Raw genomic sequence first — 25,063 nt, forward strand, 5'->3', positions numbered from 1 at the left:
TGAGCTCATTTAAAATGGACTGAGGGGAAGTGGAAAAGTGTCCGGCAGTCTGACGATTCAACATTTGAAATTCTTTAGGAAATCGTGGACACTGTGTCCTCCGGGCTGAAGACCACTCAGCTTGTTATCAGTGCTCAGTTCTAAAGCCAGTATTCATGATGGTTTAGGGGGCATTAGTGCACATGGCATGGGTGACGTGCTCATCTGTGAAGGCTCCATTAAAGCTGAATGATATAAACATGTTTTATCAACATCTGCTGCCGTCCAGACGACGTCTTTTTCAGGGAAGGCCTGGATTATTTCAGCAAGGTGATGTTAAACCACATTCTGCATGTATTACAGCAGCACTGCTCCGTATTAAAGAGTCCGGATGCTAAACTGACCTGCCTGCAGTCCAGACCAGTCACCACGGAGAACATTTGGCACATTATAAAATGAAAAATATGACAAATGAGCTCCTGAAACTGACGATCAGCTCAAATCCTGCATCAAACAAGAACAGAAAACATTTCACTTTCAGAGCTACAGCAGCGTCTCCTCAGTTCCCAAACACTGACAGAGCTGTTAAAGAAGAAGTGATGAAACACAGCGGTAAACAGACCCGTCCCAACTGTTTAGGAACGTGTTGTTGGCATCAAATTTAAAATGGGAAATTTTTATTAAAAAACGTGTGAAAAAAAATGTGATTTGTGGTCTTTGTACTACTTTCAGTTAAATACATGGTTTAAATTACTTGCACATCACTGAATTTTATTCTTATGTACCATTTTGCACAGCGTCCAAACATTTTTGCAAATGGGATTGTATTTTTTTTTAAGATTTAGTGTTTTCTAAAAATACTTTCCAAAAATGTAAAGTAATCGTATTGTAGCAGGCTGCTGGTGCCTGAGCCTGATGGTGTGGCTCGGCAGATGACCACGTGCAAAGGCTCATGGTAGCACACCTCCAACAAAGGGACTGTTTGTTGTTTAATGTGGTTAATTGTTGTGTACATGTAGTTTGTGTTATTTGGTGTCGGGGAGTAGATGTGCACCGTCAGGGGCTAGAGGTGACCTCTCTCTCAAGTCCAGTGTCTTATAGGTGCTCCTTTTTACCGGTGTGTTCAGTAAAGAGCACTTGTTACAGCAGAATCATGGTCACTTGGGTGTTTCTTCTGCTGATACCACAGGATTCTGAACACTGTCTTTACAAAGTGTAACTGGGATGTAATGCAAATGCTTATATTCTCTTTTCTGAATACATTTTCCCAATACTTGTATTTTGTTACATCCAAACTGACATTAGCATCAAAGTAAAACTAAATGTAATGCTTGCATCTGGGAGAAATGAACAACTTTTAAATATATATGTTATATTTGTAAATCTGCTAATGTCATTACTTTGAGATTAATTTGATTCTTATTAGTGAACTGAGCCATTTGATTTAACTCACTGAGGAGCCCAGCCTGGCCACAAATGCATAATACTAGTGGCTGGTGGTTGAGTACAGTGTAGTGGGTAAGACCTCTGCACTCCATCCAGCAGGCAGGAGTTAGATTCCCTGGGTGAGCGCACCACACATCTCTGAAATAGCACAGCTATTTTAAAGCAGCTGGAATTACCCAGTACTTTTACATATGATGAGAGGACTTCTGTTTTTTCAAGAGAAATATTTTTCTAAGGGAATCTTCTATAAGCTTTTTTCCTAGTACCCCAGACTTTTCAAAACAAAGCCCATAAATCATAGGACATATATGAAATGGAAAAAATAACACAAGATTCATATTTGCTTAATGCTTAATGAAAGTAAACATTTATTGCATTGGGCGTAATATTACCTTCTTTTTTCAGCCTAGCAACATGTGAAAGTTTTGGTTAAATGCAATAGAAAAGGTGGAAACGTAGTCAGGAAAGAGTTCCAGTCACCATTATAGATCATAACTTTTGTGCTGCTGTTCATCCTCAGAGACTCTAAGATGAGATGAGGTGTCTGATCTGGACTTCACTGCAGGGCTCTAGAGCTCTCTGCCCTTTCATTCGGTGCAGTCCATGATGCGGTCATCTCTGCCGATGAGCCACAGGTGGCCGTTATCGTAAGAAACATGCTTGATTTTCTGAGGAGATGGTACTTGGCGCCACCCAGTGCCAGCAGGGTTACTTGGTGAAACACCATCCCTGCAAGACACCAATCAAATCAAATTGGTCATTTGGTATCAAGACAAGGTCTCTCATTTCAAGACTCATCTACCACTCTTCCCCCCAGTTTAGTCATGCCTAATTCTAATCACTAGTTAATGGGTCGAATACCATCCAGTACCACCAGCACCAGAAGGGCGACTGCTAGCACAGGCTTCGAGGGGCCATCCTACCCACCCCGAGGCCGAGACCAATTGAGCTCTCTTGGACTCCTGGCCACGGAGTCCAAGAGGTCACCAGGTATGAAAAACGTGATCTCCTGATGATAGAGCCAATGCTTAGATGGTTGCGCCACTTAGGAGCTGCTCACCTACCACATTTGTTAACAAACATCCACTACACGCAATAATAACTGCTTAATAAAATTACCTCTGATAGACCTCTCCAATCGAACTGACCCCGAAGACTTTTCCATCCGTGGAAACCTCAATCATGGAAAGACCTCCAGATATCTGCTCCCAGTTTAAGGAGCCAGCACAAGTCGTTGGAGTCACATCCTGAAATAAAGCAGACTCAGACTGAAAATTAGGTAGGAAGCATGGTAGAGGCTAATAAAAGATATAAGATAACAGTAGCAAACATGTTAAAAAAGACTTTTAAACATCGCTGAAATAAAAGTACAATCAATAGTGTAACAACAATTTTGAAACAACAGATTGGGAGGTTCTCCGTGACCCACATGGTGAGGATGTTGGTGGTCTCACTGATTGCATCACAGACTACATAAATTTCTGTGTGGAGAACACCCTACCCACCAAGACTGTACGGTGTTTTTCCAATAACAAGCCCTGGGTTACCCCAGATCTGAAGGCCCTTCTGGAAGAAAAGAAGAGGGCATTTAGGTCTGGAAACAAAGAGAAAATGAGGAGAGTACAGAAGGAGCTGTGGAGGAAAATCGGGGAGGGCAAAGACCAGTACAGGAAGAGAACTGAAGGCCAGCTTCAACAGAACAATGCAATTGGAGTTTGGAGGGGTCTTAAAACCATCTCAGGTTTTAATGAGTCCAACAGGCAGCCTGTAGGAAACCTGCAATGGGCACATGACCTCAATTCCTTCTTCAACAGATTTGACTCTGCCATCATTGGCTGCTTTTCAGGCGATGATGAAAGGGAATACAGAGTATTTACAAGGAATTTTGTGGACTGGTGCCAGCAGAACTGCCTCCGGATCAACACGGCTAAAACCAAAGAGCTGGTGGTGGATTTCCACAGGAAACTTGCCTCACATTCGACCCAGGAAGCCGAGCTGACGAATGGAGAGGCAGAGCAGAAAGAGCTGGGAGAGAGAACGAGAGCTCGAGCAAGCTACAGAGTACGAGTCTGGATGGTTTATTTTAAGATAATTTATGTGAATTTGAGCCAAAACAATATGGAACCACCACCTTTGGTGCATCAACCCCGGATTCAGAAGCACAAAATGCCACTTGTCAACCCCCCCTTGCTTAAGAACAGTTATATTCTCGTCACACCCTATATGCTGTTTAATGGGCAAATATTCATGAAGTACATTATCTGTTGTATCTTCAGCTGTGTCTGTAGATCACCTTCATAATGTAGATGTTGTCTGCACCGTTTACTCCCCAGCAGCTGTACGGCCCACAGCTGTAGTACTTCAGCTTTCCTGGGATATTTATCCAGGAAGATCCCCCAGTAAGGCAGAAGATATCATCATTCATGTTGACGCCTGCTGGAGAGATCATTCCTCCAGCATCCACCTGTTTCAGCAGGCCTGGGAAACAAAAGCAGGCAAAGATCAAAAATGTAGTATGGGGGCAGAATTTCAAACAATTGACTGGGACACATTCCCAATCGGACTGGGACACCCAGCGAGACCTCAGAAACACATGTACAACAACCGGCACCAGATACCCAAAGTGCTTTAACACATCTCTAACACCAAAACTTAAACGTGGCTTGCTCAGCTTTTTACCTTAACGAGACAGACTCCCTCTTTCTCATCCTTTTTCTTTTGTTTCTCTCCAGCCTGCATGCCAGCATAATCTCTCTCACGCTGGACAGATCCAGTCTTTAAAGCATTCATGCTTTATGATGATTTGACCTTATACACAGACTGAGGTAGTTTGTATATTGTCAAGTTTGTTTAGCCCCAAGTTCTGAAAAAACTGGCAAGGGGACCTCAGGAGGAAAAAGTTTGAATACTTCTGCTCTACAGGGAGCAAACCTAAATTTGAGTGCACAGTTTCTGTTTATCTGCTGAGATTAACTTTAACATACTGGATATAAGTAAGCAGTATAAAATGTCAAAGATTTTGCACAGACCACATTTTATATTTTCCATATGCATCTTGTGTACACGAACACACAGGATGCTTATGGTCTCAATCCTGCCACATTGGCTCCTTTGCAGCTTCTACAGGTCCACACTGGGCAGCATCCTGACCAGCTGCTTCACAGGCTGGTACAGCAGCTCCACTGCTGCACAAGGGAAAGTCCTAGTTTCCAAGCTTGAGTCGTTAAACTGGCCACAGCCACAGTCCCGCCAGATCACGAACACAAACCCTGCTCAAACTATATACACAGTATCAGACTCTCTCCATGTTCCTGCTGCCTGAGTTTACTTGGACTGAGCACTTGAGCAAACTTTCAGGACATCATTTACTGAACATTGAACTCTCATTCACACACTGGGCTGGAGGCTATTTGTTGATATTTGCTGGCTCTCAAGTAAGAGCAGCTCACCTGGAAAAATAACCCAATGTCCTCCTACAAGTTTGTAGATGTAATTGTTGGAATCGACTCCCCAGACGCCAGCAGGTCCCACACTGACGTGCTTCAGAGATCCAGGAACCTGGATCCAGCCAGTGCTGTACAGTGTGTAGATCTGATTATTGGAGCTGACCCCAAACACTTGACCGTTCCCAACATCAAGCTGCTTCAGGCTACCTGGAACCACCCTGCACTCTAAAGCTGTGAGGACAGACAGACAGACAGACAGACAGACAGACAGACAGAAAAACAGAGATATTACAGAAGCAATTCACATAAATCAGCCAACACAAATAAAGATGAACAAACTATGTCTATATATAAAGGTGATGTAATTGCATTGCCTTTGCAAAATCAATGAAAAAATTGATCATTTATTTAACAAAAAAATGAAAAAAGATGCCAACTTTTCCTGAGGAAAAGGTAAGAAACCCTGTACCCTAATAGATGGTATTTCCCCCTTTGACTGAAAAACCTCAATTAGACGTGTCCTATACTAGTTCTATCCTTTCCTATGCGTCTACGAGTCTCTGGCATTGACAGAAATTTTTCCCACTTCCCAGTGCGGAACTCTTTCAGCTCTCCATTTCTTTTTGAGCCTACCTTTGTGGATTTACTGCAGTGTTTTGAGGCATCGTCATGTTGCACATTTAACCTCTGCTTTACCTCTAATATTTGTACAGACAGTTTCATATTTTCCTCAAAGCAGCAAAGAATTCAAAATGAATTCTATGATGGAGAGCTTGCTATGCCATGCTGCAGCAAGGCAGCCCCAAGCCGTGACACTTCCACTGCCATGCTTCACAGCTGGCATGAGGTCCTTGTGCTCAAACGTTGAATCCATCTGTCCAAAGCACAATGATCCAGAGGTCCTGGTCTTTGTCTAGGTGTTCTCTGGCAAAGTTTAGTCTTGCTCCAAGATTGAAACAGCAAGAGGTTCCTCCTTGCACACTTCCCATGAAAATCAAACTTGGTAGATTCTGTGGTAGATTTAAGCACTTTAGTATCTGCTATGGTACCTCATGCCTGTAGGTCTTGTGTTGTCATTTCAGGATTGTTGGACATTTCTTTATGCATCTTGCGATCTGCTCTTGGCCTGAACTTGATAGGATGACCTGACCTGGATATGATGGTTGTTGTTTTAAATGTCCTTCACTTGTAAATTTTCACTTGTTTCCGGACAGTGGAAATTCTGATTTCCGCTGTCTTGACATCTGATTTACATTGACAACCTTCTTTCTGAAGGCGTCTCGCCAGGGTCTGAGCTTTCAATAAGACAATCTCCTCCAAAATCCTCTCTGATAATGTTCTAATCATGTGCAGCTGCTGTGATGCACCTGATTCTAATTTAAGGCATTTTAAGTAGTAATACATGTGGGGTGTCTTAACTTTTTACTCACAAGAAAATTGTGTTTCCGTTAAATATATTTTACAAATAAGAAGAAAAAAACCATTTTTATCTGTTTCATTATCTTATCTTCATCTCTTAATGTTGCTAAAATGCAGATCAAATGTCCAAGCATTTATTTTTCAAATGGTTTTATTATGAATATATCTCAAATGTTCTAAATGTCTGTGTCTAAAACATTTTTTTGCTTGATAAAAATGTGTGGATTTATGTATTGTGAATATATTGTATAGCACAAAGAAATCTGTCTGAATGTTCATCCCTTACTGTATACGTTCATTTTAAAGAGAGCCATATACTCACCCAGAGAGGTGAAGCAAAAGCTGAGGAGGACGAAGACGACTGCTGTTCTCTCCATGGCCTTCGGTCAGTGTCAGTGTTTGTCTTGGTTAGACCTGAAGTGCTGAGACTGAGCAGATCTGGAGAGCATAAATACTCCATGAAAGAGGAACTCAGTCAGGCGAATCTGATGAGGAGGTGCCAAGATAAACCAAAACAGGCCAATCAGGAGGGAAGGATTGTGGTGAGACTGTCCAAATAGAGTAAACTTGGAGTAAAGGGGTGAACCTTCCCACTAAAACAACAACAGCAGCTCATCCAGGGAGTCACTAAAGAACCCAGATGAACATCCAAGGAACTGCAGGCCTCACTCAGTTTAGATCATTTCAGTTTTTATGATTCCACTATTTGAAAGAGACTGTGGAGAGAAAAACACTAACTCTAAAGAAACAAAACACTCTGTTAAGGATGAAACAAACCCTATGAAATCCTTTTATATCCGGTGTAAAGCTAATTCAGCATTCCACAATAAGAACATCATTCCAACAGTGAAGCATGGTGGTGGTAGTGTGAGTTACATGAAATTAGAGTAAATAAGGAATACTTTTTGTGTTTCTATAGAAGTAATGATTATTGTCTACTTTTACTTGTCTTTTTTGCTAATTTTGTTGTTTCTTCCTTGTTTTAAATTGCATTCTGCACTAATAGCTGATCACATGACTATCAGATGTCTGCACGGAAATATTGATTGTCTGTGTCTCCAATAGATGCACCAATGTTTGGTCATGTGTTTTCCTCACTTACATCGGGATGTCTTTTGCAGGTGTGCTCTGACTTGTATTTGACATGGTGCTTAGCAGTTGAACAAACAGCTGAAAGAAAAGGGTTTTCCAGTTGTGCCAACACTGATATAGTGTGATGGGAATCTCCCTGACAGAAAAATTATTTTAAATAATCAGCCTGAGATCACCAATGTCTTTGAAGTCTATATTCTTGCAGAAAGGGAGCAGTTACACAACGAACATAGTCTACATTGAGAACATTGAGCCAACACCTACTATTACCTCGTGATGAGCCAGGGTGTTTGTCATGCTTCCCTTTTGGCCCCCCCTCAGCTCCTCCTGTCGTAGTATATCATAAGAACAATGCAGCATCTCATCTGTATCCTTGTCTTACTATGTCAAAGAAGGAGAAGTGCAGTGGTAGGCCAGGGGTGAAACAAAGGAATAGTGCACTGGTAGGCCAGGGGTGAAACAAAGGAGAAGTGCAGTGGTAGGCCAGGGGTGAAACAAAGGAGAAGTGCAGTGGTAGGCCAGGGGTGAAACAAAGGAGAAGTGCAGTGGTAGGCCAGGGGTGAAACAAAGGAGAAGTGCAGTGGTAGGCCAGGGGTGAAACAAAGGAGAAGTGCAGTGGTAGGCCAGGGGTGAAACAAAGGAGAAGTGCAGTGGTAGGCCAGGGGTGAAACAAAGGAGAAGTGCAGTGGTAGGCCAGGGGTGAAACAAAGGAGAAGTGCAGTGGTAGGCCAGGGGTGAAACAAAGGAGAAGTGCAGTGGTAGGCCAGGGGTGAAACAAAGGAGAAGTGCAGTGGTAGGCCAGGGGTGAAACAAAGGAGAAGTGCAGTGGTAGGCCAGGGGTGAAACAAAGGAGTGTACGGCGAGGATAGGGGTGCATTAAAGATCATTATACTATTGTTAGTAAGTGGTTACAACATTGATATGATAGTGATCATTGACTTAGAGTATAATGCTGATTTTTCGAACACTCCCCATTAACATAAGTGGTTAAATTCCTGGTTTGGATCCCCACAGAGCCACACCTGTCCCCTGAATATACATCATACCTTTGACCCCATTAAATAAGATTTTAGCCACATGCATTTACATTTAGTAGTCAAATGTGTCTGCAGTTATTCACACTGCAATTGTTAAATGAATTGATTGCTGTGAGGGATGGAAAATGCAAATCCTCGCATTAAGCAGCAACCAATTACTACTGTTTTATCTGCTCGGCCTCCTCGTCTGCAGTTCATTTTGTGTCTGTCCGTATTCCTATTAAACATCTCATTTCGTCTGGTCCCAAACATGAGCATCATCCATGCTTATCTTCCTTGCGGACTCAGATCACAGCTCGTGTGATAACTAACTGAGCTGAAGGTTTAATACATTTTTAAAACAGTGATCTGACAGTTACTGAAGCTTCAGCTAGATTAGGTAAGAAGCTGAGCTTTTCCTGTAAGAACCTCAGGCAGCCGAGTGAGTTTAACTTCCATCTGATGTTTTTGAGCTTCTTCTGTTCCAAAAGGATAAACTGGACTTGAATATTGATGAGGTGCTTGAAATTTACTACAGATAGCTCATGTATTTAACAAAAACAAAGATGAGTGCAGTGAGGAGGAAAAAGGAAGAGAAAAATTTGACTACACTTTCTGAAGTAATAATGCAAATAAACAACAATACCCATAATTCAATGACCTTAAACCAAATCAACCAAAAGTGGTAAGCACCTGAAGTATCATGGCTTCTGCTGGTTGCTTCGTCTGCTCAGAGTGTGGCCTGTTTAGCCTAACGCCCTTTTCCGCCTCTAGTGATAATGACAGTGGCTATGTTTGTGCTAAGTGCCAGCTAGTTAGCTCTCTGGCGGAGAAGGTGGACCAGCTAGAGCTGCGTATCCGGGGATTATTAAGGGATAGGCAGCCAGAGGCAGCGTTAGCAGCTCCGGGTACCCTAGGGAGAGTTAGCACCCCCTCGACTCCGGCGTCAGAGCCCTCACAGCGGGGCGAATGGGTGGCGACTCGGCGGTCTAGCCGGAAAGCTAAGGGTAATGTTAACGCTCAGGCCAAAGCTAGCCCACCAGAACACCACGCTCCTCCAATTGACGTGTCAAACAGGTTTGCCCGGCTCAGTGAAGCACCCACTGTGAAGCCTGTTAAAAGCACTCTGGTCATATGAGACTCGATTGTTCGACACGTGAAGTTAGCTACTCCGTTAGGGGTGCCAGCGGTTACAGTTAGATGTTTATCGGGAGCCAGAGTGCCATTAGTGGCAACCTTAGACTCTTAGCTGATAAGAGATATTCAAGGATAGTCATTAACGTAGGGGTCTTTTAGTTTAGTCTTTTAGTCTTTTAGTTAGTCGCCAGAGTAGTGTAAATAGCTGCTGACAGTCCAGAGCCGGGACCACACCGCAGACAGTCAGGCTAAACCGACCGTCTGCGATCCACCTTGAGGCATCACCCAAGATCAACTTTATAGAGTCTTTGCCCCAAATTAAAACTAAATTTAATCATAGAAAAACTCAATCAGTCCGTTTAAATAACCTAATCAACATATATCCATGTTCTGATGATAGCATTAACACCCAGGACCTAAAACTTGGACTACTCAATATAAGATCATTAAACTCTAAAGCAGTCGTCATGAATGAAATTATAAGCGATCATAAATTTTACTTTTTTTGTCTCACTGAAACGGGTTAGACCAGATGAATATTCAGCTTTAAATGAAGCCACGCCTGCAGGCTATAATTATGCATTTAGGCCAAGATTATCAGGTGAGGGAGGTGGAGTCTGTATAATATACCAAAATACTCTCGATATTAGTCAGAAACTATGTGACACCTTCACTTCTTTTGAGGTCCTCTCTATTCACGTCACAAATCCGGTCACAAAAAAGAAGGCGTTTTCATTATTTAACATTTACAGGCCACCAGGGGGCGACTCTGAATTTATAAAATAATTTAGTGACTTCGCTGCAAACCTGGCTGTGTGCAACTGTTAGGTATAATGGTAATAAGACCATTACCTAATTTCATATGAGCTACGACTTAGCCATAATATATATACGTCCCATCGTTATTCAACAAAGCGCTCAATAAAACCTTCTACCGCCCTACAATTTATAGAAAATCTTCTAGAGTTATCAACCCCAGTCTCCACTGCATCAGATCCAATGGAACTAGATTTACTAACCGATTATTTAGAAAATACCTTACGATCCATTTTAGAAAATGTGGCCCCACTTAAAATAAAAAGAATAAGGCAGAAAAAGCCCCGTGGTATAACGATAAAACCTGGACCTTAAAACAAACAGCTCGGAAATTAGAGCAGGAATGGCGTCAAACCAAACTGGAAGTGTTCCGCTCTGCCTGGAAGGACTGGAAGGACTGCCTTATAGAGGATAGAAATGCTCTCACTGAAGCTCGCTCAGCATATCTGGCCTCGCTGATCGAGAGAAATAAGTATAGTCCTAGTTCTGTTTAATGTGATTTCCCCAAATCACACAAAATCAGGCAGGTACTGAACCAGAAATCCCAGCAACTCTCACTAGTGAAGTTTTTATGGACTTCTTTAATAATAATATTGAAAATATTAGACGACAAATTCAACCCACAGTATCAAAACCTCTGATCAAGACACCAAATGTTGATGTTAGCATATTGTCAAATTACAGGTCTGTTTATAACTTACCGTTTACATCAAAGATCTTAGAAAAAGCTGTGGCCCAACAACTTAGTTCATATCTACATAAGAACCATATATATTCTTCTTTCAGCTGCTCCCTTTAGGGGTCGCCACAGCGGATCATCTGCCTCCATCTTGCCCTATCCATTGCCTCCTCTACTTTCACACCAACCATCTCCATGTCCACCTTCACTACATCCATAAACCTTCTCTGAGGTCTACCTCTTCTCCTTCTACCCGGCAGCTCCATCTCCAACATTCTTTGACCATTATATCCACTATTCCTCCTCAACAAATGTACAAACCATCTCAACCTGGCCTCTCTGGCTTTATCTCCAAACTGCTCCACCTTCACTGTCCCTCTGATCTGCTCATTTCTAATCTTATCCATCCTTGTCACTCCCAACGAAAATCTCAGCATCTTCATCTCTGCCACCTCCAGCTCAGCCTCCTGTCTTTTAGACAGAGCCACAGTCTCCAAACCAGACATCATAGCAGGACGCACTACTGTCTTGTAGACCTTCCCTTTCATTCTTGCTGCTATCCTTCTGTCACACATCAGCCCTGACATCCGTCTCCACCCACTCCATCCTGCCTGCACCCTCTTCTTCACCTCTTTTCTACACTGTCCATTGCTCTGGATCGTTGACCCAAGATATTTGAAGTCATCCACCTTTACGACCTCTACTCCTTGCATCTTCACCTTTCCACCTGCCTCCCTCTCATTCACACACATGTATTCCGTCTTGTAACGTGTTTCGTCTTCTAACCTTCATTCCTCTCCTCTCCAGTGCAAACCTCCACCTCTCCAGATTCTCTTCCACCTGCTCTCTACTCTCACCACAGATTACAATGTCATCTGCAAACATCATGGTCCATGGAGCCTCCTGCATGACCTCATCTTTCAACCTGTCCATCACCATTGCAAACAGGAAGGGGCTCAAAGCTGATCCCTGATGTAACCCCACCTTCACCTTGAAACATAAGAACCACATATATGAAAAATTCCAATCTGGATTCAGGCCACACCACAGCACTGAGATGCTCTAGTTAAGATAACTAATGATCTTCTTGCCTCTGATCAAGTCTAAATATCTCTCTTAGTGTTACTTGACTTCAGCGCAGCTTTCAATACAACAGACCACAATATTCTCTAAGAAAAGTTAGAAAACATGGTTGGAGTCACAGGGACGGCCCTATCATGGTTCAGATCTTACCTAACAGAACGTTAGCAGTTTGTTAGGGTAAACAATTTATCTTCCAATTATTCAAAAGTAAGATTTGGAGTTCCACAGGGCTCTATATTAGGACCATTACTATTTACACTATACATGTTACTGTTAGGCACAGTTATAAGTAATCATGGCGTAAACTTTCATTGTTATGCAGACGATACTCAACCGTACAGATCAGCCAAGCCTGATGACCAATACAGGTTAAAGAAAATGGAGGACTGTGTAAAAGACGTGAAAGGCTGGATGTCACGCAACTTCCTCCTATTAAACAGTAACAAAACAGAGGTTCTCCTTCTGGGTCCAAAATTAGCAAGAAGTAAATTACCAGATTTAATCTTAAATCTCGCCGACTTTCCAGCCACACCTGGATCAGGAGCTAAAAATCTCTGCATTATAATAGATTCAGATTTATCATTCGATCAACACACAGGCGGCATCACTAGGACAGCTTTTCTACATCTTCTCAACATCGCCAAGATCAGAAATGCCCTGTCCCTGCGTGATGCGGAAACACTAGTACATGCCTTTATTACTTCCAGGCTGGACTACTGTAACGCGCTACTGTCAGGATGCACGAGCAGGAATTTAAACAAACTCCAACTAGTCCAAAACGCCGCAGCCAGGGTCCTCACTAAAACTAGAACATCTGATCATATCAGTCCAGTGCTATCATCACTTCATTGGCTGCCTATTAAATTCTGTATTGATTATAAAATCCTTTTATTGACTTATAAAGCCCTACATGGTCTTGCTCCTGAGTACCTGCAAGACCTTATTTCTCATTATGAGCCATCACGACCACTCAGATCACAGAGTGCTGGCTTATTACAGGGAATTATAGTAAACTGAGACGCTGGTGCTGTCGTCCCGCTGCTCGCACGCGGTCACTCAAGTTTGTGGAGCGGTGGAGCGGAGGGACGCCAGACTGTCTCAGAGTGCTGCCGTGTCTGTGTGTCCTTCTGGTTCTCTCCTGTTAGTTAAGCTGTCATAGTCAGATCTGCCGGAGTCGTTAGCCACACTCTGGAAATGTTCACATTCCCTGTTTATGTACAAACAGATAGAATAAAACTAATTCCATCTCCCTGCCTTTTTTCCGAGTATCCAACTGCCCACATGTCCGGCAGGACACTGAAGGACGATCGACTGCCGAGCCCTCCTGCTACCCACTTCAGACCAGCTGCCCACGCCCCAGCTACCACCACCTACCTTGGACGAGCTGCCCACCCTACGCTGATGTTCTCATAGACTCCTAGTTATTCCTAATACCAATATTACTGCTATTAATATTAGTAGTATAATCACTTGTAGGTAGTTTGACCCGAGGAGGATGGGTCCCCCCTGGTGAGCCTAGTTCCTCCCAAGGTTTCTTCCTGACTTCTGAGGGAGCTTCTCCTTGTCACTGTTGCCCCTGGCTTGCCCAACTGGTGGTTTTACATTCCTGTTAAAACTTTGTCTTTACTGGAATTCTGTGAAGCAGTTTTGTGACATCTGTTGTAAAAAGCGCTACAAATAAATTTGATTTGATTTGATTTAAACATTATACATCATACCAACCAAGAAGCAATGTCATGTCTGGGGAACAAAATTTTTGTGTCTTGCGTGCAGAAACCCAGACATTCAGCTGGTCCATTAAACAGCGCACAGTCACAATCATGGACTGAAGCCAAGTACATAACAAGTGACAGTTTCAAGTTTATTTGTCCTTTGCACAACATGTCAAGACATTTATGCATTGAAATGCTTGTGCTGAGGTTCAGATACTCTACAAAAAATAAGTAAGTAAAAAAACAAAACAAAACAATATAACATATAACAACAAATAACATATATATAAAGTTAAATATAGATAATGTCTAGAGAAAATATACACAAACTAAAGTGTGACCATGTAGGTATAGACAAAAATTGGCAGAACCTAATGCTCTGGGTACAATCATATCACATGCATGGTACCACACACAATACTAAACACAGTACAAACCTTCACCATGAGGAATCTGGCCTCCACATATGGTATTTTCCTTGCTGGGGCTACACATATATGGTATGTCACTATATGTTATACTTGAGGTAGGCACGGTGGTGTGGTGGGTAGCGCTGTTACCTCACAGCAAGGAGGGCCTGGGTTCGAATCCCTGGCCGGGCGACCAGGGTCCTCTCTGTGTGGAGTTTGCATGTTCTCCCCGTGTCTGCGTGGGTTTCCTCCGGGTTCTCCGGTTTCCTCCCACAGTCCAAAGACATGCAGTCAGGCCAATTGGACATGCTAAATTGCCCCTAGGTGTGAGTGTGTGAGTGACTGTCTGTGTTTGTCTGTCTGCCCTGCGATGGACTGGTGACCTGTCCAGGGTGTATCCTGCCTTCCGTCTGAAGACTGCTGGGATAGGCTCCAGCACCCCCCCGCGACCCTGACAGAGAAGCGGCTTAGAAAATGGATGGATCTTATACAGTGGGGTAAAAAAGTATTTAGTCAGCCACTGATTGTGCAAGTTCTCCTACTCAGAAAGACGAGAGAGGTCTGTAATTTTCATCATAGATACACTTCAACTATGAGAGACAATATGAGAAAAAAAAAATCCAGGAAATCACATTGTAGGATTTTTAAATAATTTATTTGTAAATTATGGTGGAAAATAATTATTTGGTCACCCACAAACAAGCAGGATTTCTGACTCTCACAGACATGTAACTTCTGTATAAAAGACACCTGTCCACAGCCTCAAACAGTCAGACTCCAAACTCAACCATGGCCAAGACCAAAGAGCTGTCGAAGGACACCAGGAAGAAAACTGCAGACCTGCACCAGGCTGGGAAGAGTGAATCTACAATAGGCAAACAGGTTGGTGTGAATAAATCAATTGTGGGAGCAATTGTAAGAAAATGAAAGACATACAAGGCCATTGATAATCTCCCTCGATCTGGGGCCCCACGCAAGATCTCATCCTGTGGGGTCAAAATGATCATGAGAACGGTGAGAAAAAATCCCAGAACTACACGGAGGGAGCTGATGAATGACCAGCAGAGAGCTGAGACCAAAGTAACAAAGGCTACCCTCAGTAACACACGACGCCGAGAGGGACTCAGATCCTGCAGTGCCAGGCTCGTCCCCTGCTTAAGCCAGTTCACGTCCAGGCCCGTCTGAAGTTTGCCAGAGAGCATATGGATGATCCAGAAGAGGATTGGGAGAATATCATGTGGTCAGATGAAACCAAAATAGAACTTTTTGGTAAAAACTAAACTCATCGTTTTTGGAGGAAGAAGAATGATGAGTTGCATCCCAAGAACACCACACCTACTGTGAAGCATGGAGGTGGAAACATCAGGCTTTGGAGCTGTTTTTCTGCAAAGGGGACAGGACGACTGATCCGTGTTAAGGGAAGAATGAACGGGGCCATGTATCGTGAGATTTGAAGCTGAACCCTCCTTCCATCAGTGAGAGCATTGAAGATGGAACGTGGCTGGGTCTTCCAGCATGACAATGATCCCAAACACACCGCTTGAGCAACGAAGGAGTGGCTCCGTAAGAAGCATTTCAAGGTCCTGGAGTGGCCTAGCCAGTCTCCAGACCTCAACCCCATAGAAAATTTGTGGAGGGAATTGAAAGTCCGTGTTGCCCAGTGACAGCCCCAAAACATCACTGCTCTAGAGGAGATCTGCAGGAGGAACGGGCCAAAATACCAGCTACAGTGTGCAAACCTGGTGAAGACTTGCAGGAAACGTTTGACCTCTGTCATTGCCAACAAAGGATATGTTACAAAGTATTGACCAAATACTTATTTTCCACCTTAATTTACAAATAAATTCTTTAAAAATCCTACAATGTGATTTCCTGGATTTTTTTCCTCATATTGTCTCTCATAGTTGAAGTGTACCTATGATGAAAATTACAGACCTCGCATCTTTCTATCTTTCTAAGTAGGAGAACATGCACAATCAATGGCTGACTAAATACTTTTTTGCCCCACTGTATAGTCCAGAAGCTCCCTTTTGGTAAGCAACCAACCTACATATAGCAGAGAGTTTTAAGCAAGAACTCAGAGGAACAATTGGTGAGAGTCCTCTCTCAGGCAATGCTGGATGCTGGATCTTGATGCTGTTCTTCTTTGTAATAAATCTTTTTATATGCAAGTAAGACGGTGTCAGCGGAGAACTTGTACTGTTGGAAGTAAAGGCTTTTATTCATTTACTGTTTAAAGACTGGCAAAATAATTCAGTAAGTTTTGTTTGTGCTTTTTTTCTTGTGTCTTAAATCCCAATTAAGTCCAGAGTCAGTTAAGCGGGAGTTTGTGTGGAGTTACGAGCCAGTTAAGTGGGCTCCTGAGTTGTGAGTTGAGTCAACATGTGACTCAAGTCCCCATCTCTGTGTGAAGGTTTATTTACAGGGACACTGAGTATTTGTTTGTGTCCGTTATTTTTGACTTTCAGGAAAAAACACCCCTTCAAATGAACTGACCCTTTGCTAAATGAAGACTTGATAATACACCACCCAGACAATGCTATACTGTTCCCAAAATAGATGGCATGGCCAAATTATTCTATCAAACCCTCATGTGACCAAATCACCAAAAAAAAGTGAAATCAGATGCTAGAAAGTGGCTGGAATTTCTCCAAGAGATCTCCAGGTTCTTCCTGTTTGGTTTACTGCTCTATGGGTGGAAACCTCGAGGTACCTAGACATCGTCTGCAAACACGGGGAGGGTGGACCTTGAATCAGCAAAAGTGAAGTGTATCCTGCTTCTGAGCGTGAAACCCTACGTCTATAATGCCGGAGAATTTGGTCCAGGCTCAAAAACATCAATCTCAGCACAACAAGGGTACTGAACACCAGCAACACCAGTTTACTTTACCACAAAGTTGATTTCACTCTCCACATCAACCTCTAAATTACTCACCATGTGGCAAGGTCTGTTTGAGGTCCCATACCAGAAAGGGCAACTATGAGGTAAGGTGTACAGGTCTAGTCTGCCATCTCCTAAAGAAATAGTAAGACATGCAGCCCTGTTTCTTAGGTTACTGTAATTCCAGAGAGCGATGAGCTGAACTTAGTTTAAGAAAATGCTCTTCATGTGGTTATGCACAGCCTCGAATCAGAAAGAAGTGAAAAAGTCAACATGTCTAAATTTGATGGTTATGCAATGCCATCCTGTTCTACCTCAGACAAGCTGTTCAAGGATTCAAGGATTCAAGGAGATTTTATTGTCATTCGCATCACATGGTACATGAGGTGGAACGAAATTAAGATCTCATGGTCCAGTTTACACCCAAGAGCTGTTATTAAAATAGATAAATAAATAGAAAGTACACAAGAGAGGGAGAGTAGGAGAGTAGGCAGTTAGCAGCAATATGAAGTCCAGAGTGCAAGTTTGCTATAGCAGCATGATATTGACTTAGAGCAGTGGATAAAGTGTCTAGATAAAGTGTCTCAGTGCGGTTTAAAGTGACAGTGTTTGTAACAGTACTTGTTCTTGTAAGTGTCAGTGCAGTGTGTTCAGTTGAAATTTAAGAGCCTTACAGCTTCTGGTATGAAGCTGTTTCTGAGTCTGGTTGTTTTGCACTTGATGCTCCGCAGCCTCCTGCCTGAGGGGAGTGGGACAAAAAGTGCGTGTGCTGGGTGGGTGGGATCCTTCCTGATGCAGGTAGCCTTTTTCCTGCATCTGGAGGTGTAAATGTCTGTGGTGCTGGGGAGGCTGACTCCAACAATCCTCTGTGCAGTCTTCACCACCCTCTGCAGTGCTTTCCTATCTGCAGCAGAGCAGCTTCCATGCCACACGTTGATGCTGGAGCACACGACGCTCTCCACCACACATCTGTAGAAGGAGGTGAGGACTGCCCTCCCGAGTCCAGCTCGTCTCAGCCTCCTGAGGAAGTAGAGCCGCTGATGTGCCTTCCTGACCAGAGTGGAAGTGTTGTTGCTCCAGGTGAGGTTGCTGCTCAGGTGCACACCCAAGTACCTGTAGCTGTTGACCACTTCCACCTCAGAACCTCCAATGTGCAGAGGGAGGTGGTCATGATGGCCCCTTCTGAAGTCCACAATCATCTCCTTCGTCTTCTTTACGTTGATGCAGAGGTGTTTTCTCTGCACCAACCCTCCAGGTGTTCCACCTCCTGCCTGTAGTTGGACTCATCTCTGTTTGTGATGCATCCAACCACTGCTGTGTCGTCCGCAAACTTCACAATATGACAGCCTGGATGGATAGGTGAGCAGTCATATGTAAGCAGTGTAAACAGGAGGGGGCTCAACACACAGCCCTGAGGGGAGCCAGTGCTGAGGGTTATGGTGGGGGAGGAGATGTTGTGGATCCTCACAGACTGCGGCCTGTTGGTCAGGAAGTCTAGGACACAGTTGCACATGGAAGAGCTCAGTCCAAGTGAGGAGAGTTTTGTTATCAGGGTCTGAGGAGTCATGGTGTTGAAAGCAGATGTGAAGTCCACAAAGAGCATACGAACATAGGAATCCTTCTGCTCCAGGTGGGTGAGGGCAGTGTGGACCACAGAGGAGATGGCATCCTCTGTGGATCGATTCCTCCTGTACGCATACTGGTGTGGATCCACAGTGACGTTGATGGTGGCTTTGATGTGGGTCTGAACCAGTCTTTCAAAGCACTTTGTTACTATCGGCGTGAGGGCCACTGGCCGGTAGTCATTCAGACCCGTCACTGCAGAGCTCTTGGGGACCAGGATGATGGTGGCAGTCTTCATGCAAGAGGGGACTGCTGCCTGGATGAGGGAGGCGTTAAAGATGTCCGCCAGGACGTCCGAGAGCTGGTCGGCGCAGTCTCTTAGCACCCTTCCGGGGATGTTGTCCGGGCCAGCAGCTTTCCGGGGGTTGATCCTCCTCAGCGTCCTCCTTACTTCTGCTGGTGTCACGCTGAGGGGCTCCTCTCCTGGTGAGTGTGTGAGTTTGGTGCTGGGGGGGGTGTCAGGATTCTCAAAGTGGGCGTAGATCTTGTTGAGAGCCTCAGGCAGGGATGGGTCTTTGGAGCTTTGTGCAACGTTGGATTTGTATTATTTTAATTATTTTATATTATAATTTGGATTTCGGTCAGTTAAGTGCAGCTCACATTTACTGGCAGATCGCACTGACTCCAGTATATCAAGAAAAAGGCCTTCTCTATGTCAGCTGCTTGACACTAATATGTAATTGCTCTAAGAGTTATTCTTATTTTTTTTATTCTCTTAAGATTATATTAAGATTATATTTGGTGAATGGAGGAACAGCAAAGTAAGAATTTGATTGTACAGTGTAACTGCCTGCTCTGCTGTGCACACGATAATGAAACTCTTGAATCTTGAATCTGGTTATTCAGAGGTCAGGTGGTGGGTCATGTGACTGTAGATGCATAGTTGATATTTGGCAGTAGGGCAGTGGTCTTGAGGAAATAGCAGGTAATTAATAATGGTTTACACCTGTACACGGTTAAGGGAGGCCAATATATGTGTGTGGTTTTCCTCAATAAGCTGCCAGATGCCAGAGAGACTGGATTCCTCATACACAGAGCACAGAAAGCAGCCAGACAGTCTACTGTGTGTATGAGAGCTGATAAACAGTCCAGCTCTGTGTTGAACTACCTCTGCCTCACGTATCTTCCTCCAAATGTTGCCAGAGGCTTTACAGAGATCTACCCAAGAAAGGCATGTAGGGATTTGTAAAGACACAAAGACACGATAGGGACTTTCTATCCACAGATCCTAATAACATAAGATAACCACATCATTGTTGGTATGCAAATATTGATGATGTGAGGAGTCAGGGCAGAAACAGAAAGTTACACACAAGACCAGGATGGAGCCAGAAAGTTACACACAAGACCAGGATGGAGCCAGAAAGTTACACACAAGACCAGGATGCACCCTAGAGGAGTTGCAGAGCTGGAAGGATGTTGACAAAATCAGCAACCACAAGGTGCCAAAGCACCGAACACACACCTGTTGCCATTGTTGACCACTGTTGTATTCATAAAAGTCGTAGTCATAACAAAATATCAATTGAGTAAAATTTTTATAAGTGTATTTGATGATTATAAATTTAATTACTTAGTTCTTCATATTTTTCTAAATCCTAGAGCTATGACCTGCTCCACAGCTTCCTCTTAAGAAGAAACTCTGTTTCTTTCTAATTTGCTAAAACCTGGTTGTGCCTGAAGTCCACCACCATTTCTACAGTCATTTGGGAGGGAAGCAGAACCAGGAGACCACCTGCTTGACTTCCTTTCTGTAGGCGGACTCATCTCCATTGGCTATGAGGCCCGGCACAGTGATGTCATCTGTAAACGTCAGGATTCTCAGAGTTGGTTCCTTGCAGATGTAGTCATTGGTATAGAGACTGAAGAGAAGGGATGAGAGCACATAACTTTGTGCTACGCCAGTACTGAGGGTCTGGGGATCTGAGGTGTGTTTTCTTGCTGCACCTGCTGTTGCCTGACTGTCAGGAAATCTATGATCCACTGGCAGACAGGATGAGACAGTGTGACCTGCAGTAATTCTGGCATTGTGTTGTCATCAAACAGAACTTTGGCATAGGTTGCAGGACATGTCGTCGACCTTGTCTTTACCTTTTTACTCCAACTACAGGAGACTCAGCAGGAGGTGTATAATGGCCTTTAGATGGGCTAGGACCGGGACGATCTACTGGCCTGTAGTCATTCAGTCCAGTAATGTTCACTATTTTTTTGTGGACTAACATGGTGATTGGGGTTTTGAAGCATGTGGGAACAGATCAAACCTATTTGACCTCTACACAAGGCACTGACCTAACACGGATGACTTTGAGAGTACATCAGATGTGGTCATTGCAGCAAGGGTCACTAAAATCTGTGGATGACTGTCAGTGCCAGGGGAAGTTCAACAATGGTCGAAACAAATGTGATGTCCTTATTCATCTCATCTATCCTTTCTTGGGTCAGGGTCCGCTATGTTGCTGAAGATGGGGTTGATTTTCGGCAGTAGGGCAGTGGTCTTGAGGAAATAGCAGGTAATTGATAATGGTTTACACCTGTACACGGTTAAGGGAGGCCAATATATGTGTGTGTTTTTCCTCAATAAGCTGCCAGATGCCAGAGAGACTGGATTCCTCATACACAGAGCACAGAAAGCAGCCAGACAGTCTACTGTGTGTATGAGAGCTGATAAACAGTCCAGCTCTGTGTTGAACTACCTCTGCCTCACGTATCTTCCTCCAAATGTTGCCAGAGGCTTTACAGAGATCTACCCAAGAAAGGCATGTAGGGATTTGTAAAGACACAAAGACACGATAGGGACTTTCTATCCACAGATCCTAATAACATAAGATAACCACATCATTGTTGGTATGCAAATATTGATGATGTGAGGAGTCAGGGCAGAAACAGAAAGTTACACACAAGACCAGGATGGAGCCAGAAAGTTACACACAAGACCAGGATGGAGCCAGAAAGTTACACACAAGACCAGGATGCACCCTAGAGGAGTTGCAGAGCTGGAAGGATGTTGACAAAATCAGCAACCACAAGGTGCCAAAGCACCGAACACACACCTGTTGCCATTGTTGACCACTGTTGTATTCATAAAAGTCGTAGTCATAACAAAATATCAATTGAGTAAAATTTTTATAAGTGTATTTGATGATTATAAATTTAATTACTTAGTTCTTCATATTTTTCTAAATCCTAGAGCTATGACCTGCTCCACAGCTTCCTCTTAAGAAGAAACTCTGTTTCTTTCTAATTTGCTAAAACCTGGTTGTGCCTGAAGTCCACCACCATTTCTACAGTCATTTGGGAGGGAAGCAGAACCAGGAGACCACCTGCTTGACTTCCTTTCTGTAGGCGGACTCATCTCCATTGGCTATGAGGCCCGGCACAGTGATGTCATCTGTAAACGTCAGGATTCTCAGAGTTGGTTCCTTGCAGATGTAGTCATTGGTATAGAGACTGAAGAGAAGGGATGAGAGCACATAACTTTGTGCTACGCCAGTACTGAGGGTCTGGGGATCTGAGGTGTGTTTTCTTGCTGCACCTGCTGTTGCCTGACTGTCAGGAAATCTATGATCCACTGGCAGACAGGATGAGACAGTGTGACCTGCAGTAATTCTGGCATTGTGTTGTCATCAAACAGAACTTTGGCATAGGTTGCAGGACATGTCGTCGACCTTGTCTTTACCTTTTTACTCCAACTACAGGAGACTCAGCAGGAGGTGTATAATGGCCTTTAGATGGGCTAGGACCGGGACGATCTACTGGCCTGTAGTCATTCAGTCCAGTAATGTTCACTATTTTTTTGTGGACTAACATGGTGATTGGGGTTTTGAAGCATGTGGGAACAGATCAAACCTATTTGACCTCTACACAAGGCACTGACCTAACACGGATGACTTTGAGAGTACATCAGATGTGGTCATTGCAGCAAGGGTCACTAAAATCTGTGGATGACTGTCAGTGCCAGGGGAAGTTCAACAATGGTCGAAACAAATGTGATGTCCTTATTCATCTCATCTATCCTTTCTTGGGTCAGGGTCCGCTATGTTGCTGAAGATGGGGTTGATTTTCGGCAGTAGGGCAGTGGTCTTGAGGAAATAGCAGGTAATTGATAATGGTTTACACCTGTACACGGTTAAGGGAGGCCAATATATGTGTGTGTTTTTCCTCAATAAGCTGCCAGATGCCAGAGAGACTGGATTCCTCATACACAGAGCACAGAAAGCAGCCAGACAGTCTACTGTGTGTATGAGAGCTGATAAACAGTCCAGCTCTGTGTTGAACTACCTCTGCCTCACGTATCTTCCTCCAAATGTTGCCAGAGGCTTTACAGAGATCTACCCAAGAAAGGCATGTAGGGATTTGTAAAGACACAAAGACACGATAGGGACTTTCTATCCACAGATCCTAATAACATAAGATAACCACATCATTGTTGGTATGCAAATATTGATGATGTGAGGAGTCAGGGCAGAAACAGAAAGTTACACACAAGACCAGGATGGAGCCAGAAAGTTACACACAAGACCAGGATGGAGCCAGAAAGTTACACACAAGACCAGGATGCACCCTAGAGGAGTTGCAGAGCTGGAAGGATGTTGACAAAATCAGCAACCACAAGGTGCCAAAGCACCGAACACACACCTGTTGCCATTGTTGACCACTGTTGTATTCATAAAAGTCGTAGTCATAACAAAATATCAATTGAGTAAAATTTTTATAAGTGTATTTGATGATTATAAATTTAATTACTTAGTTCTTCATATTTTTCTAAATCCTAGAGCTATGACCTGCTCCACAGCTTCCTCTTAAGAAGAAACTCTGTTTCTTTCTAATTTGCTAAAACCTGGTTGTGCCTGAAGTCCACCACCATTTCTACAGTCATTTGGGAGGGAAGCAGAACCAGGAGACCACCTGCTTGACTTCCTTTCTGTAGGCGGACTCATCTCCATTGGCTATGAGGCCCGGCACAGTGATGTCATCTGTAAACGTCAGGATTCTCAGAGTTGGTTCCTTGCAGATGTAGTCATTGGTATAGAGACTGAAGAGAAGGGATGAGAGCACATAACTTTGTGCTACGCCAGTACTGAGGGTCTGGGGATCTGAGGTGTGTTTTCTTGCTGCACCTGCTGTTGCCTGACTGTCAGGAAATCTATGATCCACTGGCAGACAGGATGAGACAGTGTGACCTGCAGTAATTCTGGCATTGTGTTGTCATCAAACAGAACTTTGGCATAGGTTGCAGGACATGTCGTCGACCTTGTCTTTACCTTTTTACTCCAACTACAGGAGACTCAGCAGGAGGTGTATAATGGCCTTTAGATGGGCTAGGACCGGGACGATCTACTGGCCTGTAGTCATTCAGTCCAGTAATGTTCACTATTTTTTTGTGGACTAACATGGTGATTGGGGTTTTGAAGCATGTGGGAACAGATCAAACCTATTTGACCTCTACACAAGGCACTGACCTAACACGGATGACTTTGAGAGTACATCAGATGTGGTCATTGCAGCAAGGGTCACTAAAATCTGTGGATGACTGTCAGTGCCAGGGGAAGTTCAACAATGGTCGAAACAAATGTGATGTCCTTATTCATCTCATCTATCCTTTCTTGGGTCAGGGTCCGCTATGTTGCTGAAGATGGGGTTGATTTTCGGCAGTAGGGCAGTGGTCTTGAGGAAATAGCAGGTAATTGATAATGGTTTACACCTGTACACGGTTAAGGGAGGCCAATATATGTGTGTGTTTTTCCTCAATAAGCTGCCAGATGCCAGAGAGACTGGATTCCTCATACACAGAGCACAGAAAGCAGCCAGACAGTCTACTGTGTGTATGAGAGCTGATAAACAGTCCAGCTCTGTGTTGAACTACCTCTGCCTCATGTATCTTCCTCCAAATGTTGCCAGAGGCTTTACAGAGATCTACCCAAGAAAGGCATGTAGGGATTTGTAAAGACACAAAGACACGATAGGGACTTTCTATCCACAGATCCTAATAACATAAGATAACCACATCATTGTTGGTATGCAAATATTGATGATGTTAGGAGTCAGGGCAGAAACAGAAAGTTACACACAAGACCAGGATGGAGCCAGAAAGTTACACACAAGACCAGGATGCACCCTAGAGGAGTTGCAGAGCTGGAAGGATGTTGACAAAATCAGCAACCACAAGGTGCCAAAGCACCGAACACACACCTGTTGCCATTGTTGACCACTGTTGTATTCATAAAAGTCGTAGTCATAACAAAATATCGATTGAGTAAAATTTTATTTAAAAAAGTGTATTTGATGATTACCAGCCATTAGGGGTGTACTTTGTGTACTTCTGGT

At 43.6% G+C, this 25,063-nt stretch overlaps 1 protein-coding gene across 1 annotated transcript; it reads right to left on the reverse strand.

Moving 5' to 3' along the window:
* Positions 1-1,764: 1,764 nt before the first annotated feature.
* Positions 1,765-6,713, reverse strand: LOC108413449 (fish-egg lectin-like). The gene is made up of 5 exons (XM_017685964.2): positions 6,613-6,713; positions 4,875-5,102; positions 3,719-3,903; positions 2,545-2,672; positions 1,765-2,154 (listed from the first exon to the last, which is right to left on the reverse strand). Exons 1-5 carry the CDS (start codon positions 6,665-6,667, stop codon positions 2,013-2,015), a joined length of 738 nt encoding a protein of 245 aa, XP_017541453.1. The 5' UTR covers positions 6,668-6,713; the 3' UTR covers positions 1,765-2,012.
* Positions 6,714-25,063: the final 18,350 nt, after the last annotated feature.

Source organism: Pygocentrus nattereri, chromosome 12 (assembly GCF_015220715.1).
Source record: "Pygocentrus nattereri isolate fPygNat1 chromosome 12, fPygNat1.pri, whole genome shotgun sequence".
NCBI classification, from domain to species: domain Eukaryota; kingdom Metazoa; phylum Chordata; class Actinopteri; order Characiformes; family Serrasalmidae; genus Pygocentrus; species Pygocentrus nattereri.

What these genes read in the sequence shown, in the direction of transcription:
- LOC108413449 (XM_017685964.2), bottom strand. Translation starts at nt 6,667, where the DNA reads ATGGAGAGAACAGCAGTCGTCTTCGTCCTCCTCAGCTTTTGCTTCACC. An exon ending in CTTTTGCTTCACCTCTCTGG is followed by an intron (nt 5,103 to 6,612) that starts GTGAGTATATGG and finishes CTGTCCTCACAG; the next exon opens with CTTTAGAGTGCAGGGTGGTT. An exon ending in ACAACATCTACATTATGAAG is followed by an intron (nt 2,673 to 3,718) that starts GTGATCTACAGA and finishes GCTTTATTTCAG; the next exon opens with GATGTGACTCCAACGACTTG.